The following is an 18449-nucleotide window of genomic DNA, read 5'->3' on the forward strand; positions in this document are numbered from 1 at the left end:
AGCACGTATGACATACGTAAAACGCAAATAGAAAGTATTGGCTATGTCAATATAATATTAACAATCTTACCTACCCACACAATGTACCTACTCGTAATTTATGATCATTAATGTCAACACTAATTACAGTCAACATACGAGTGAAGATACAAATACAAGTTCAGACTTCTGAGTAGTGTTTTAAACATGAGTTTTAAAGGTACGTTTATTTTAAGCATTTATTTTATTTTCTTTTCATTTGTTTTAAACATTTCTTTCCACGTATTTATATCTATGTAAGTGTTACACATTCCCAATGAAAACCTTTGATACGCAAGCGTAGAATTACAATTTAAGCACGTAAGTATCTACCTACATAAGTACACTTCATGACATTGATCTTGATGATTTCTATGACCTGCTGTTTAACGTAGGTATAGATAATAAAAAAAAATATTTTGAATTAAATGGTTACCGTTGTGATAAATAGCAGCTATTAAAAATTACTAGAACTATTTTAGGGCGACTTTTTTCAATAGGTAGGTACATACTTACCTCGTATGTAAATAAATTCTGATCGTTCAGAATAGATTTTTAATTTATATAATTAAAATTATCATAGACGTAATAGGTACATATTAACTTAAGTTGGTATTACACTTAATAAAAAGATGAATGCTTGTTTGTGTTGTGTGTGTGATTATTTATTATTCGCAAGTTAGCCCTTAACTACAATTTCAATTGATGGTAAGATGATGCAATCTAAGGTGTAAGCGGGCTAACTTGGATGGAAGGATGAAAATCCACTCTCCTTTTAGTTTCTACACGACACTAAACGGCACTGGTACGCTAAATCGCTTGGCTTGGCGTTGCGTCTTTGCGGGAGGGTGGTAACTACCCACGGCCGAAGCCTGCCACCAGCCAGACCTGGACCAATTCAGAAATCCCCAATCGGCCCAGCCGGGGATCGAACCCGTAAACCAATCAATACCACTACGCCATGTTGGCCGTCAAACGGAGGTTGTTTCTCCTTACGCCGCATTGAGATAGATTTAATCCTCGATTAATTATTATTATAATTGTATGCTTAGAGGCACAATATAATAAAGTGGGCGGATAATTGTGCTCTGAGTATAGTTGGTGGTGTTACTCCCCCGTGCCTAGGAGAGCACGTTAAGCCGTCTGTTAAATATTCAAAAAAATATTACCCCAAGCCCGCCAACCTGCATTGACACAGCGTCCGTCCTAAGCTTTATAATATGGTCTCTTTTATGAAGATAGAAAGGTAGCCAAGTGGCATGTCGATTCTCTATAATGACAAGTGCTATTGACGGGTCACGTGGTCAAGATCTGTCATTCCCATACATTTTTCTAGTTTTCGAAGCGATTGCGATCGTAGAAAGAGAATTGACGTGCCGCTTGGCTACAGGCCCTGGCTATCTAGTGGGCCGTTAAAATAGGCTAATGATGATGATGATGATGGTGATGATGATGATGATGATGATGATGATGATGATGATGATGATGATGATACTACTCTCAATACCTTTTGTCCCGGGAAATTAATGGTTTCCGTGGGATTTTTGAAAAACAGACTTTAAAACATCCGTTTCTTCTTGTTTGTCTGTTCTATAGACTTAATAAACTAGACCGTGTTGCGAGCATTAGACTTTTTGTGGCACGCGTATTCTGTAATCCGCCCGCCACACACTTTCGCAGTGTGGAAAGTAGCGAGGAAAGTTAGCAGAGACGTCGTGTTACTCGTCCTGCCGCATTCATGCCGCTCTTCCTGCCCACCGCTCCCTATTTTGTCGGTGCGAACGAAGGTGTGAACATAGGACACGGTGTAGCGATTATTTGCACGAGTAGAGCAGTGTGTAATGAGCAGACATAACAGGTTTTTTTTTATATATTCTTGACAAGTTAGCCCTTGACTACAATCTCACCGGATGGTAAGTGATGATGCAGTCTAAGATGGAAGCGGGCTAACTTGTTAGGAGGAAGATGAAAATCCACACTCCTTTCGGTTCCGGTTCCGGTACGATGTCGTGTAGAAACCGAAAGGAGTGTGGATTTTCATCTTCCTCCTAACAAGTTAGCCCGCTTCCATCTTAGACTGCATCATCACTTACCATCCGGTAAGATTGTAGTCAAGGGCTAACTTGTCAAAATGCTAATAAAAAAAAAAAGAACGCTAACTCGCTTGGCGGTACGTTTTTGCCGGTAGGGTGGTAACTAGCCACGGCTGAAGCCCACCAGCCAGACCTGGACCAAAATCTCAATCTCAATCTGCCCAGCTGGGGATCGAACCCAGGACCTCCGTTTTGTAAATCCACCGCGCATACCATTGCGCCACGGAGGCCGTCAAAACGAGGCCGTCACGGAGGATGACATTGCGACAGCGCGAGGAGCATTGAATGGCTGCAGCATTCAGTTTTTTTTTTCAGTAGGCACAAGTACGTACGTGACTGCCGCGGTAGTGACGGCGGGTGCTGTGGGGGGCGCGTATTGCGCTTACCACTTGTACAAGAAGTCGCAGAAGCCGAAGTTGCCCACCGAGTGGACGGAAGTGGGCCACCTGAAGGACCTGTACGCGTATCCGATCAAATCCTGCGCTCCCATCATATTGAACCAAGCTGTGGTCACTACGCTTGGCTTGAAGGATGGTTGGATGCGCGACCGGTATGTATTGAGCGAAGATAAATAGAAAATACCTATTGTTTTTTTTTTTGATGATTTTGGAACGGTTGCAATCTTCTAGAAGTTAAACATGCGGTTGTGGCTAATCCACCGAATACATAGTACAAGGTTAAAGTAGGTTAAAGTGACGTGCACTAGGTTTTGAAACAGGGTAAAAATTGGGTATACCCAATACAGGTTTGTAAATAGGCATGCAGTGCATTTTTACCCTCTGCCTTCGATTCCGGAGGGTATAGGTTCGAATTCTGTCCGTGACATGTACCTACAACATTTCTGTTATATGCATTTTATGAAATTAAATATCACATGTCTCAAATGGTGAAGGAAAACATAGTGAGGAAACCTACATAGCTGAATTGATAATTTAATTCTCTTTGTGTGTGAAGTCTGCCAATCCGCATTGGATTAGGAGTAGTATATTTGGCCTAACCCCTCTCATTCCGAGAGAAGACTCGAGCTCAACAGTGAGCCGATTATGGGTTGACATTGATAATGATGTCAATTCAACGGGCTTGGTTTTTTTTTTAATTTATTGCATCTATGTAGCGCACGCCTGTAAGTGGTTGTCAAACTTACAAAAATTGATTGAATTTATATAAATACTAAAAAGTCGATTAAGTACTAATATCGAGTAAATTAATTTCAGTATACTAATGGTAGTAGATGAGAAGAATAACTTTATCACGGCACGGGCTTACCCTGAGATGTTGTTAGTGCAGCCCGAGATACTTACGTCAACCAATCCCAGTCCCATACTCACCCTGAACCACCCTCAAATGGAGCCGGTCAGCGTCAACTTGGCTGAAGTTAGTACGTTTTACTTCTCTGTTCTTATTGTAGGTTGATATAAGCACGCCACCGTACCCCAGTATAATACTCACCCTTACCTTACATTGAGGCGGTCAGCATCAATTTGACTGAAGCAACATATTATGTATTTAAAAGTACCTTAGTCCGTTTTGATTCACTTAGAGCAACCCGAGATACACCTGTTACCCTGACCCAGTCCAATACTTTCGTTTTATTACATTGCTCATAGTGCAGCCTGAGATATGCATATCACCCTATTCCAATCCCATACTCACCCTGAATACTCACCTTCACATGCAGTCGGTCAACGTCAACTTGTAACGTAAGTCTGTTTTAATCACAGAACATAAAGTACTTATGTTGCGCATAAGCGGTTTTAATTCACCCTCACATGGAGTCTGCCGGCGTCAAGTAAGCTAACGTAAGTCCGTTTTATGTCATTGTTTGTAGAGTTGTCGTGTAGACTGAGTTACACACGACACCCTACCCCAGTTCCACACTCACCCAGAAACACCCTTTTATGGAGTCGGCCAGTGTCAACTTGGCTGACTTACGTCTACTAGAACATGGTAAAGTCAACATTTTGAGTAATAGCTTTTATAACAGATCCCTATGACCGCGAAACAGTAATGACAGGACTTATTCTAGTAGGAAATGAATTTTATTTTCAAAGATTTGTTTTAATTACCTACCTACTCGCAAAGATTTTAAACTATTAGATATGTTTCGTGCCTACAAATACACTGCAACACGTGATCCGAATTTACCCAGCGCACACAATATGCACAATTTTGAGTTTGCTTACATTATATATTTATGTATATACCATTTATACATTTCCTGCCCTTGTGGCCAAATGGCCGTCGATTCTCTTTCTACGATTTCAAAGGCTTCAAAAATTGGAAAAATGTATAAGAATGACATTTGCTGTCGACAGGTCACGTGATCAAAATCTGTCATTCCCATACATTTTATTTTTCTAGTTTTCGAAGCGTTTTCGATCGTAGACAGGGAATCGACGTGCCACTTGGCTACAGGGGCCAAATACACAGCTCGAAATGATACTGAGATAATATTTAGGTATTAATTGTTTAAATAACTTTCGTTGCGACTAAATAAAATAAATACAGTTAGCCACCTTTGTTCGCCTCAGTTTTGACGCGCTCGTGACATATCTAATAGTATAAAATCTTTACCTACTCGTATAATATGTACATACATATTTCCAGGTAACAAATACGCAAAAGCCTAAACCGGCGGTAGTTTGGGGAGTTCAGGTGCCGGTGTACGACTGCGGATGGGAGGCGAGCGAATGGTTTTCTAGGTTAGTGTTCCGCAAACATTTTTGTGTTTAAAACACAGCCACAGAATACATTATAGTATGAACAACTCTACGGAATCGAAAAAATAGGTAAAGGTACAACATGAAAATATGTTCATAATTCCTTAATATTTATTTTAATAGATAATTTATTTAAATTTTATTGGATTCCAAATTAATCTATACTTCTATACTAATATTATAAAGAGGTAAAGTTTGTAAGTTTGTCACATTTTTTAAATGGGGTAATCTTCGGAACTACTGGTCTGATTTTGAAAATTCTTTCACCAGTAGAATGCTAAATTATCGGGGAGTGCTATAGGCTATATTTTATATTGGTATCATATATATTAGCCGAGTTATCACAATTTTTGTCATACAGGTCGGACTGAAAATCCTCTTAAACAGACTTATTCGCATGCGCTGCCTTAACTATTGTGTAAAATTGAAATTAATGTATGGAGGCTTTATGTATCTTTAAAAGTTCTACAAAAAAGTCCGCGACACCATATATCTATCTTCTATATATTAGCAAATATAGTACCTTTTGTGTTTTAAAAATTATTAATTTTATATACTTAGGTTTACGTCATTATTTATACAACTAAACTTTAATCCTTATTAAAATAAATTATTTAATAATCACAAGGATATTATGGAGATAAGATTTGCCCTTTACAGTATGTTAATTACTTAAATAGTTTCGGAGATAATACAAAATTTCTAAAAGACGCAGAAATTCCGCTATATGACGCCCGGCGCTTTCATTTACGTAGTTCCCGTTCCCGTGTGAATATGGGAAACAAACATAGACTATGACACTCGCAAATAACATAGCTTTCTATTGGTAAAACAATTTTCCAAATCGGTCCAGTAGATCCAGAGATTACCTCCTACAACCACACGAACTTTACCTCTTTATATTATTAGCTTAGAAGTCTCTATTTCTCTTGGTCATACCACCACTCTCGAAGGACTGGACCGATTTTGCTAAGGGTAGGAGTAAGATAGAGAAGTTACAGGGTAGGGTAGGATACGGGTAGGGAAGCGTAGGGGTAGGGTAGGTTTAGGGCCGGGTTTAGGGTAGTGGTAGGGTAGGGGTAGAGGTAGGGTAGTGGTAGGGTAGGGGTAGAGGTAGGGTAGTGGTAGGGTAGAGGTACGGGTAGAGTAGGGAAGTGGTAGGGTAGGGGTAGGATAGGCGTGAGATAGGGGTACGGGTGGGATAGGGGAAGGAAAGGGACAGGGTACGGGGAGGGTAGGGGTAGGATGGGGGTAGGGTGTAGGTAACGTAGGGGTAGGGTACGAGTAGGTTTGGGGTAGGGTAGGGGTAGGGTGGGGGTAAGGGTAGGGTAGGGTAGGGTAGGGTAAGGGTAGGGTAGATGTAGGGGTTGGGTAGGGTTGGGGTAGGGGTAGGGTAGGGGTCCCGTGTGGGGTTGCTAGTCCTCCATCGGGTGCGTCCCCTGGGTGGTGGATAGGGGAAAGCCTCTCCATAGGAGAGGTATCGGGGTAACCCGGCGTGAACCATACTAGCAAAGGGGGGAGGGTACTTCGGCGCTTCTGCGTGTCACCTGGATGCTCCTGGTACTGCTCTGCTAATCAGAGTAGACTATGGAGCGTCCGGGTTGTAAAACAAGGGGAGAGTACCGGGTCACCGGGTGTTAAAACCCAATCCCAAGGTTAAGCGCCCGCCGAGGGGATGTGTGGCTGTTGGGGATACAGTCTTTAGGGCGCTCCCAATCCTAAGGTTTGATGCCCGCTGATAGGATGAGGCTGTTGGGAGTTCAGTCGCTAGGGTATCCGGGGGGTAGGGGTTTAACTTAAAAAATAAATATGAAAATGCGATCTGAACATAAATCTACCCGGGAGGGTCCCCTTCGGGGGGAATCCCTTGGTGCGTCGGATAGCCGTCGCATCGGCCCCAGCGTATACGGGGGGGCCAACAGACGCATAGAGGCTAGGTTAGAAAGAATGAGGGAGGTAGAGAGAACAGGAAACGCGCAGAGGGGAGAAAGTTTGAGTATGGAGTTGGAGAGAGGTATAAATGTAGTGGAGGATTTAGTAGAAAACAGAATGGACGCAACATCATGTGCTTCTGACTCAGACAGAAGTAGCGTCCGTCCTGCAATTAAACAGTCGTCATCTGTCAAAAGACGGCGCCTCTCCAATGGTGGAGAGTCTACAAGCGAGGCGGAAGAGGTGGCGAGCCAGAATATTTCTTCTCGAAAAAAGGGCCCCTGCACTAAAAAAGAAATGTTTCTCAAACCAGTACGAGCTACTGATGACGGAGAGGAACACATTCAGGAGCTAGCACGTGCCGCGAGAATGGCACGTTCTACTATAGGGCTTCCTACCGTTGCTGATAATGAGGCCCTCATGAAACGGGTGGAAGACGATATAAATATTATCGTAAAGGTAGCTACCAAATCCAAAAATTTGAAGGGCACCTTTCAGAAGGCACTTAAAGACGCGGGGGCTTCAATAAAAGAAACGGTAGAAGCCCTAAAAGACAAAATGTCGAGTGAGGAAGTAACAAGGCTTCAGCTAGAAAACGCCGCACTCCGAAAAGAGTTAAAACAAATTAGGAAGGACATGGCAGAGCTGCGAATGGAGGTGCGGAGAACGAATAGTTGTTATACTCCATCAACCCAAACCTCTGCCCCTGAACAAACTAAAGAACCGGCGCCCTCATCAACGTTTGATTCTCAAGCTGTAGATGAGCTAGCACGGTCCATCATGATCCAAGTTGGCACCATGATAGATGCACGTATACATTCGCTGGAGCAGAGTCTCCCACCAGAGGAAAGGATTCGTCCCCCATTGTCTACGGATCGACGAACCAGTGCAAATGATGCGTCTGCTTCCACTTCTGGTGCTCCGCAGACAAGGCCGGAGCCAAGAGAAGAAGCTACAGCCCCTAAAACCAAGAAGGGCAAAGTGCGAAAGACAGGTACAGGGACAAAACCCGTGGACAAAAGTGAGAGTGCCCCGCAGCCTTCGGGCTCAACGCAAAATGAAGAGGAATGGACAAAGGTTGGAAAGAGTGGCAAAAAGTCCAAAACCAGAGCAAACTCTTCCAAACCTTCTGTAAAGAAACTGCGGTTAGCACGGTCAGCGGCTGTGGTTATAACTTTACAGCCTGGAGCTACTGATAAAGCTGTTACCTACGCCAGTATACTGTCTGAGGCGAAATCTAAAATCGATCTCTCCAGTATAGGTATATCGGCTTTGAGGTTCCGTCGAGCTGCCACTGGCGCCCGTATATTGGAGCTTCCTGGCGAATCTGGTGGAAAGCAGGCCGACACTTTAGCCCAAAGCCTCAGACAGATCTTACCTGACGAAATTGTGAGGGTGACCAGGCCCGAAAAGTGTGTAAATCTTAGATTCACTGGGTTAGACGATTCTGTAAATGAATCTGAAATTGCTGCTGCTGTTTCAGTAAAAGGCGAATGCCCAATCGAGGCAGTGAAAGTAGGAAAAATCCAGTGGACCCCTAAGAGCACAGGCTCAGTTTTGATCAGATGTCCTGTTGCTGCAGCTAAGAAGATGGAAGAAGGCCGGTTACTGGTAGGGTGGGTATCGGCCAATGTTCGATTGCTCGAGCAAAGACCTCTCCGGTGCTTCCGTTGTCTAGAGACTGGACATGTTCGCCCTATGTGTACAGCCGAAATTGACCGCAGTAGTGAATGTTACAACTGCGGTCAACCTGGCCATAAGGCAGCGGACTGCTCGAGCAACTCGAACTGCTCTCTTTGCGCAGCAGCAGGAGGGCCCGCAAATCATAAGCTTGGGAGCGGGCTATGTCAAAACGGAAAGAAAAGCAAAAAGGCCTGGGTACGACCTCAGCGTACCGTGCAGACTGATTGTCCATCTGTGAATACAGGTGAGTCTCTGGGCGATGGTGGGAATAGAATGGCTGAAGACTAACATGACTTTACAAGTCTTGCAGGCGAATATCAATCACTGCGCCAGATCTCAGGATCTATTGATTCAGAGTATGGCGGAACGATCGATTCACCTTGCTGTGATTGCTGAGCCCTATTTTGTTCCTGCCAGGGGCAACTGGATTGGTGACCTAGATGGTTTGGCGGCTCTGGTGACACAAACCTCAATCGGTTCCCCAACCTTTGAGCATCCAGTGAGAGGTAGAGGTTATGTGTCTGCAATGTTGGGCGACATAACAGTAGTCGGCGTGTATTTTTCGCCAAATCGCTGCCTGGCTGAATTTGAACAGTTCCTGTTAGAACTGGGGGCCTTTATTGGCCAGAGTCACTCAAATCGGATGCTCGTCGCTGGGGATTTTAACGCCAAATCTAGGGCGTGGGGATCTCCAAGGACTGATGCACGAGGAGAAGCACTCGAGGAGTGGGCGGTCGTGACGGGCCTGACAGTTCTCAATCGAGGATCTGTAAACACATGCGTGCGGCGACAAGGCGGCTCCATTGTGGACCTCACTTTTGCCAATCCCGCATTGACACGCCAAGTTTATGGTTGGGAAGTGATAGTGAATGAGGAAACACTGTCAGAACATCGATACATACGTTATAATATACGTCAACAAACGTCTGTATCGAGCGACTTAAGTAGGATAACCAACCAAGGTGACAGCCCCCGATGGTCGCTAAAGCGTTTAGATCGGGACATCTTGATTGAGGCAGCTCTTGTTCAGGCGTGGGTTTCAGGGTCAGAAACTATCATAAATGTGGATGAGGAAGCAATCGGCCTTGGTGAATCTATGAAGAATGTATGCGACGCAGCAATGCCTCGGGCGAGACGACTGTCCTCGAAGAGTTCGGTATACTGGTGGTCCGAGGATATAGCGCAACTACGCATTTTATGTGTTGCAGCAAGACGTCAATACACCAGGCAACGGAGGCGGCGTTTGAGGAATGAACCAGAAGAAGAGCGCCTCTATATAATCTATAGGGAAGCTGTTACTTCGTTACAGGTAGCCATAAAGACAGCAAAGGATCTGGCTGAAGATGAAATGCTAGAGAGCCTCAATGGTGACCCATGGGGAAGGCCATATAAAATGGTTAGGTGCAAGCTCAAGCCTCGAGCCCCACCATTAACGCAGACTCTAGAGCCTCAGCTGTTACAGTCAGTTGTGCATACTCTTTTCCCGCTCAGTGTAGAAAACCATTTTCACATGGGATCCTCCTTACCAGACAGTGATGCATCTGATGTGGGTGTTTATGAAGTAGGGGAAGAAGAGCTACGAGCGGCGATGGTTCGGTTGAGGACAAAGAAACCTGCTCCTGGCCCTGATGGTATTCCTGCCCACGCTTGGGTGTTGGCTATGGGTCCGTTAGAACCCCGAGTCAGGTCATTATTCAGTGAGTGCTTAGCACAGGGCAGATTTCCAAGAGTTTGGAAAACTGGAAAGTTAGTCCTGGTACGTAAAGAGGGAAGACCAGCCGAATCTCCGTCTGCATATAGGCCCATAGTTTTGTTGGACGATGTAAGCAAGCTCTTTGAGCGTATTCTAGCAGATCGCATAGTCCTGCACTTGGAAGAAACGGGACCAAACCTAAGTGATAACCAGTTCGGTTTTCGTCGGGGCAGATCCGCAATAGATGCTATCGCTCGGGTAAGGGCTCTTGCGGACGATGCAGTGTCTCATGGCGAGGTTCTGTTGGCGGTATCTCTAGATATAGCCAACGCTTTTAACTCTCTGCCATGGAGTTGTATAAAGGAGGCACTGAGGTTTCACGAACTGCCTTGTTACCTGCGACAAATTGTTCATAACTACCTATCAGATAGATACGTGAAGTATCCTACGCGAAGGGAGTGGGCCAGGAGAGAAATGACGTGTGGTGTCCCACAGGGGTCGGTCCTCGGTCCACTCCTGTGGAACATTGGGTACGACTGGGTACTGCGGGGTGCTAATATTCCAGGTGTCCAAGTGACCTGCTACGCAGACGATACCCTAATTACGGCTCGAGGTGGTACCTTTGCTGAGGCGCGTGTTCTGGTTACTGAAGGAGTAGCCCAAACAGTAGCGCAGATCCGACGGCTAGGACTAGAAGTTGCCCTTAACAAATCTGAGGCTCTGTGTTTTCACGGGCCGAGGATGGCACCTCCGGCTGGAGCGACGCTAGTAGTTGGGGGAATTTCCATCACTATTGAATCAACGATGAAATACCTGGGACTTATTCTGGATAGTAGATGGAAATTCGATGAGCATTTCCGGCGTCTGGCTCCTAAGCTTATTAGAGCTGCTGGGGCTCTAAGTAGACTGCTCCCAAACATTGGTGGTCCTAATTCTGGGTGTCGCCGCCTTTACACAGGCGTTATTCGATCAATGGCCATGTATGGAGCTCCAATTTGGGCAAACGCTCTCACAGTCCGAAATAGACCTTTTTTGCGTAGACCACAAAGGATCATGGCGGTAAGACTGGCAAGGGGGTATCGTACTATATCTTGCGAAGCTGCTTGTGTCCTGGCCGGAACTCCACCATGGGACTTGGACGCGAAACTATTGTCGAGTGTATATTGGAGGAAGGTGGCAGAAAAATCCCGAGGCCATGATATCCTTCCAGAGTTGCTTGGCAGATGGCGACGATTAGCTCAGTCGGAACTCCTCTACCACTGGAGAGAGAGACTTGAGATGCCTGGTGCAGGTCATAGAACGATCGAAGCCATTCGGCCGATCCTTGACAAATGGGTCAATAGAAAGCACGGACAGCTCACCTTCCACCTTACACAGATCCTTTCGGGGCATGGCTGCTTCGGAAGGTACCTGTGTAGGGTGGCTGGTCGTGAACCCACCGAAGTGTGTCACGAATGCGGCTGTGTTTCCGATACTGCGCAACACACACTGGCTGAGTGCTCAAGATGGGCAGCTCAACGGGTGGATTTATCTGCCGTAGTAGGCCAGGATCTCTCTTTGCCAGCCGTCGTCAATGCCATGGCTGACAGCGAGAGCTCATGGGAAGCAGTGGTCAATTTCTGTGAGGTTGTTATATCACAGAAGGAAATGGCAGAGCGGGCTAGAGAAGATGACCCAGAGTCTCAAACAATACGCCGCAGAAGACCAGGACGCAGGCAGCGAGCTTACGAACGACGCCTGCCCCCCTGATGAGGATCTCCGGGCGATAGACACGGGGAGCCTATCGTCCGACGGAGCACTTGTCCTCAAGATAAATAACGTGCTGGGTACTCCGGCGATTTTATAGCGTAAAGAGACTCGTGGGTCTCTAAGTGAAGATTCTCCTTGAGATGACGCTGACTGGGTCGCGGAAGAGTCGAAGTACCCGTGGCCCAATCTCATGGCGGAAAGATGGAACACCGTGGGGTTTTAGTCGGTAAGAGTCCGACATAACCTCCTCGCCTCCCCGTGGCGCGGAGGTATCCATGAGGATTTCCCCACGAAAAAAAAAAAAAAAAAAAAAAAAAAAAAGGGGTAGGGTAGGGGTAGGGTAGGGTAGGGGTAGTAGTAAAGTTGACATCGAAATTTACGCGGACGAAGTCGCGGGCGTCCGCTAGTACAATATAATATTCGAATCCGGTCCGGGGCAAGCACCTTCATCTTTTAAGACACATGATATTTCATGTGTCTCAAACGGTGAAAGAAAAGCGTCGTGAGGAAACCTGCATACCTGAAAATTATCTTAATTCTCTACGCGGGCCAGCGTGGTGGATTAAGGCCTAACCCCTCTCATTCTGAGAGGAGACTCGTGTTCAACAGTGAGCCGAATATGGGTTGTTAATGATGATAATAATGAAAAGATTCATAGTGGAAACTGTGAGCCTGCCTAGCCGAGTTGATTATTAACATTTGGAGCAATCGTTAAATAGACAGCTCTTATCATAGTAGATCGTCCTACTTACACAATCAGCATAGGAACTAATGAGCACGTAACACCGCTGTTTCATGCGCCACCGCCTGATGCTATGCGCCTATTTTAATGGACTACTACTAGGTCAGCAGGGTTAATTATGTATCTCAGTGTACCATTAAAATAATCAGTCACTACATCGTTATACATCGTATTATCATTTTTACTATCATCTAACTTTGTTTTTACATCGAAATTACATAATGGAGAATGTTACTTTAAAATTCAATATCTACGAGAATTAATTAACGTATCGAAATACTTCTTTCGCGAGATTTTTTTTATTATCAACTGACAATACAGAAAGCTTACATTTGAAAATAGTGAACATTCTCCATTATCCTCATTTTACGTAAAGTTACATTAGTATAGTAGTTGTAATAGGAAGTATCTAATAACTCTATTTTAACAAAAAACTGGTAGGTATTTACTTTATTTCGTTGAAATATTCATGAGCAGTGATAGTGGATATGACCTCTGCCTCCAATTCCGGAGGGTGTGGGTTCGAATCCGGTTCGGGGCATGCACCTCCAACTTTTCAGTTGTATGCATTTTAAGAAATTAAATATCACGTGTCTCAATCGGTGAAGGAAAACATCGTGAGGAAACCTGCATACCAGAGAATTATCTTAATTCTCTGCGTGTGTGAAGTCTGCCAATCCGCATTGGGCTAGCGTGGTGGACTATTGGCCTAACCCCTCTCATTCTGAGAGGAGACTCGAGCTCAGCAGTGAGCCGAATATGGGTTGATGACGATTCATGTTAGATTTAATAAGTTTAGTTTATAGTTTAGTAGGTTAAACTTAATTATACCGATTTGTACAATGCTTGTTTATCGACGTGTCCTCAGGTTGTTGGATCGCACAGCGACAAGTTTCAGACTTGTATACTACGCCAGCTCTCAGAGTCGCGCTCTGAGGCCTAGTACTAACGAAATTTATAAGTTCACGAAGGACGATACGGTAAGCTTTTAAATTAATCTATACTTATAATAAATCTGTTAAAAAAAGAGAGGTCTATTCTGTACGTGAAATATATTTCCAAAACAACTATTAGGGGGTGGTTAGTGATCGATACTGATGCCAAAAATACAATCAGTAAAATTTTTGTCTGTCTGTTTGTCTGTATGTTCGTTATAGAAACAAAATCTACTCGACGGATTTTAACGAAATTTAGTACAATTATTCTTCATACTCCTGGGCAGGTTATAGTATACTATTCATCACGCTACAATCAATAGGAGCAGAGCAGTGAAGGTAAATGTTGGAAAAACGGGAGAAGTTACTCCATTTTTACAGCGATAGTATACTGTATTAAACTACTATTTTATTAAAGAGGTATAAGGGCGGACGAAGTCGTGGGCGTCCGATAGTTTACAATAAATTAATATATATATTTTAACATATTCACGTATCGAAACAGTGTTTCCAAAGGTATAGGTTTTTAGTTTTTATTATATACCCAAGTAATATTTTCATTTTGCTCTACTCATTTAGGTTCATTATTCAAGGTTGACAATTTGTTGCAATCTAACTGCTCAAGTAATCGTAAAAAGTTCGTCATTTTGTTGACAGTTTTTCATCTTTAATTTGATACCCATATTTAGATAATCACAGCTTTATATATGGGTATCAAATAAATTAATGTAGCGGCGAACATCATGAATTACACTAAATATATTAAATTGTAATGTCGTTAGAAAGAATGATTGATAACAAATAGGAAATCAATCATTCAAAAGGAAGGAAGAGGTAAATTTGACCCTTACAAACTTTGCAAGCTAATTATAACAGTTTAATAAAAAATATACTTAACTGCATTTGCTCGTATAGCTAACAATAAAAAATATTCCACAGGGTGCATTGCCAGACGAGGTGCCCTACAATCTAATAAACGAGGCGTCCGTGGAGGACCTCGACCATCGAGTGAGCGACTGCCGGGTGCGACCGCAGAACTTCCGCCCGAACTTCGTGCTGGCCGGGGCGAAGGCCTATGACGAAGACTACTGGAAGTTTGTCAAGATTGGAGACAACATCTTTGAGATCATCAAACCTTGCTTCAGGTGGGTCTAAACTCTACATACCCTCTTCTATAAAGAGGGAGTCCAGTCTGTAGTTATGTGACACGTCTATTCTCTTTCTACAAACGCTAACGCTTCGTAAACTAAAAAAATATAAGGGAATGGCAGATCTGATCTAAAACTTGATCACGTGACCTGTCGATAGCGAATGTCATTCTCATACATTTTATGATTTTCGAAGTGATTGCGATTGTAGAAAGAGAATCGAAGGCCACACATTAATATATAGGTATAAGTATTTGCATTTTGTATTAAAGTCGTCGTCGTTTTACGTAGATAAGAAATATTTGTTTACAGATGCATCTTGACCACGATCGACCCTGAAACTGGTGTGCGTCATGAGAAACAGGAGCCATTGGAAACTTTAAAGACGTTAGTATTTTGTTTTCTATTTTTTTATATTGAATTGTTACCTATACATATAATTTTAGTATACGCCTTGAAAGGCCTTTTATGCCAATTGAGAGTACCTATTGAAAACAAATGATTTATATATTTTTTGTCTATAAATTAAGTGAATCGCGAATTTTCAAGACGAATACCTACACATACTTACATACATTACAGATGAAACACATATGAGATTTGTGTTTGACCTGTAAGTAAAAGTGCGGTACGTTATATGTATGTTTTCCTTCCCATTTCGTAATCTACTCAATATAAAACCTCAAATGGTAATGTTCATTGCCATACAGGTAAACCGTGCCACAATAATTTATCTTAATTTTTAAATAGTTCTATTGATTGGCTACAAAAATTCCGGCGTCCAAAGATAAAATAGACTAAATCTTAGAGGCCACGCCAATTTTATATTCTTTTTTATCAAGTTGGTAGAAAAAGTATTGTACGCCATTGCACGTAATTAGCCATTGTAGCACTCGTGCTGTCTATTGTGTAATTCAGCTTCGCCTCATTGCAGGCAGAAAAATCACTCTAGCTACAATGGCCCTCACAACATGACGGTGACATAAACTATTGTCTTTAGGCTCAGTCCAGAAAGGGCAAATTAGCCGCGATTCTCTCGCGCGACCGTTGCGTCTACAAGGCGTGTATTACGCGCGAACATTTGGGGAGGAACTCAGTATAAAACATGGAGTTGAACGCGCACTCGCTCTAGAGTTCGCGCGTTAACTGGACGCTACAAGGCGTCCCTAGTATCTCGACTCGCGCGAGAGTCTGGCCTAGTGCACGCAATTTACGCGCGTATTTCGAATTCGCGCGATGCTTGTGGACGCGATGTATTGATGTCTAGTACATCGACAACGCGCGATACGATTCGCGACGAATTTGCTCCTTCTGGACAAGGACATAGACTTGCCTACAATCGGATGAAAGCGTGTTTTTTTAATATAAATAAATTTTCACAGCTACCGTCAATCAGACGACCCGGCCGCGCGGCGCTCTGCGGGGACCGCGCCGAGGATGGGCCTGCAGATGGCGCTGCGATCTGCGCCCGGCGGAGTCATCGCTAAGAACGACCGCATTTATGTGGCTTAAAGTTTATAATAATAATAATAATGATTTTTAATAAAGGTAAAACACCCAGTATACATATTACATAAAAATTATAAAATAGTGCAAAAAATAATATATAATACTGGGAAGGTTAAAAGATTCTTCCCATTCTTCATTCTAGCCCGGAGTAAAGACTATTTTCTATTATGGTCTTGATGCACAGATAGCCAATATGTAAACTTTATGTTGTGAATTTAATTTTTATAGATAAAATGTTTTTTAAAAAAATACCTATTAATAAAGAAAATATCAAAAAAAAATATCAATTATTGAATTTGACTTGGGTCCAATTGTTATTATAATTTAACCTTAAATGACGGATAAGGATTATGTTATAAATTGTGTTACGTACTGTATCTACAAAGTCCTCAACCGCGCAGTACGGGATAGTGACGACAGAGACTATGCGGACGAGGACCTTACACGGTTTGCCTTGGTTACTTACAATATAGTAGGTACACACTTATGTTTTTAAGATGTGATAGGCCGGGATCCGTAGAACATTTTGTACAACTGATTATATCAAGTTAATTTTTCGTGAGTTTTTATTTACGAAAAATCCTGATTCTGGTAGCTGAGTTAACGCAGGAAATAAAAATATATGAGCTTCGGAACGAGATAATGTACCACCTTAGACCAGTTATTAATGGTCTAAGTGTACCACGCAGTTTGTAGAACATTGGGGTTGTTAAGTTGTATAACTTATAAATTAATCAACAGTAAATAAAAACATCTGGTTAGTAACAACTTTTGATAAACTACCCCTCCTCCCAACTTGTATCAATAACGAGATTATTAAAAGGTGTTTGTAACCTCTTGTTTATAAACTCATTTTGTTGATAAAATGACATGAAGTGATAAAGGCGCGCTACCCAGAGAGATTGGTTCCATTCCCAAACTGTTCTGCAATTTGTGTGTATTTTTAAAAATTTAAAATTCTTCTCTATTGCGTATAACAATATGTATTTAAAGAATGTTACAAACTTACAAACTTTACCTCTTTATAATATTAGTATAGATGTGTGTGCATGGGTGATATATATACATTATATCTATACTTATAATAAAACTATAGCAAATCCAATTCTGTACATTTCCTGCCTTCTCATAAAAGTCACGCAGCGGGCGATGGAGCGAGCTATACTGAGAGTATCTCTGAGTGATCGAATCAGAAATGAGGAGATCCGCAGAAGAACCAAAGCTACTAGTTGAGTTACATAGCTCAACGTGTCGCTGAAGTGGCAATGATCGGAGCACTTCTTAGAAGAGCCGATGGACGTTGGGGTCCCAAGATGCTGGAAAGGCGACCCTGCACTAGAAAGCGCAGTGTTGGTCGACACCCACCAGGTGAACTGACGACCAGCGAATCGCAGGTATTCGCTGGATGATTCGGATCACTTTATGCGGTGAATTTGTAGGCACGTAACATATTATATTCATCATCATTATCATCATATCAGCCGATGGACGTCCACTGCAGGACATAGGCCTTTTGTAGGGACTTCCAAACGTCACGATACTGAGCCGCCTGCATCCAGCGAATCCCTGCGACTCGCTTGATGTCGTCAGTCCACCTGGTGGGGAGTCTCCCAACACTGCGCTTTCTAGTGCGTGGTCGCCATTCCAGCACCTTGGGACCCCAACGTCCATCGGATCGTCGAACTATATGCCCCGCCCATTGCCACTTCAGCTTCGCGACTCGTTGAGTTATGTCGGTGACTTTGGTTCTTCTGCAGATCTCCTTATTTCTGATTCGATCACGCAGAGATACTTCTAACATAGCTCGTTCCGTCGCCCGCTGTGTGACTCTGAGCCTTCTTATGAGGCCCATAGTCATAATCACATATGTATAAAATAATCATTGATTACAACTATGTTAATGTACTGTTAGTACGTATATTAAATGTTATAACGTATGATGTAATTGTAAGAAAATGGTGTTTAAAAATTAAAAAAACAGGTATATTTTGTAACGAATTTTAATTAAAGCTTTTATATCAATAAACGTTTATCATAGTTATTGTTTGTTTATTAAATGCGTACAATTTGCGCCGCTACGTTGATAGCGTCGTTGGTAGGCTCCACCAGTACGCGGGCGAACGTCCCTCCGCCGGCGCCTTTTGTCAAGTGCTCCGGGTTCACCACCACACAGCCATTCACTTCCTGTAATAATAATAGGGACAATGACAGTTTTTTAAATTGAATA

At 43.1% G+C, this 18449-nt stretch overlaps 2 protein-coding genes across 4 annotated transcripts in view; one reads left to right on the forward strand and one right to left on the reverse strand.

Moving 5' to 3' along the window:
* Positions 1–18263, forward strand: LOC112047209 (mitochondrial amidoxime-reducing component 1). Of its 2 annotated transcripts, none has more exons than XM_024084237.2 (8): positions 1–199; positions 2430–2661; positions 3326–3485; positions 4719–4813; positions 13499–13610; positions 14505–14710; positions 15026–15100; positions 16096–18263. In XM_024084237.2, the coding sequence occupies exons 1-8, from the start codon at positions 187–189 to the stop codon at positions 16223–16225; spliced, it is 1023 nt and encodes a 340-aa protein (XP_023940005.2). In that variant the 5' UTR covers positions 1–186; the 3' UTR covers positions 16226–18263. The 2 variants fall into 2 exon arrangements, with proteins under 2 accessions (XP_023940005.2, XP_023940004.2); XM_024084236.2 differs by having other exon boundaries at positions 2–199; positions 2427–2661.
* Positions 18207–18449, reverse strand: part of LOC112047220 (DNA polymerase alpha subunit B) — a 17038-nt gene continuing 16795 nt past the window's right edge. For both annotated transcript variants that reach the window (XM_052888211.1, XM_024084249.2), the window contains one exon: positions 18207–18406. In XM_052888211.1, the coding sequence (XP_052744171.1) occupies positions 18400–18406 (7 nt within the window). In that variant the 3' untranslated portion in view covers positions 18207–18399. The remainder of the gene's footprint in view (positions 18407–18449) is intronic.

The sequence above is a fragment of the Bicyclus anynana genome, chromosome 21 (assembly GCF_947172395.1).
Source record: "Bicyclus anynana chromosome 21, ilBicAnyn1.1, whole genome shotgun sequence".
In the NCBI taxonomy this organism is placed as follows: Eukaryota; Metazoa; Arthropoda; class Insecta; order Lepidoptera; family Nymphalidae; genus Bicyclus; species Bicyclus anynana.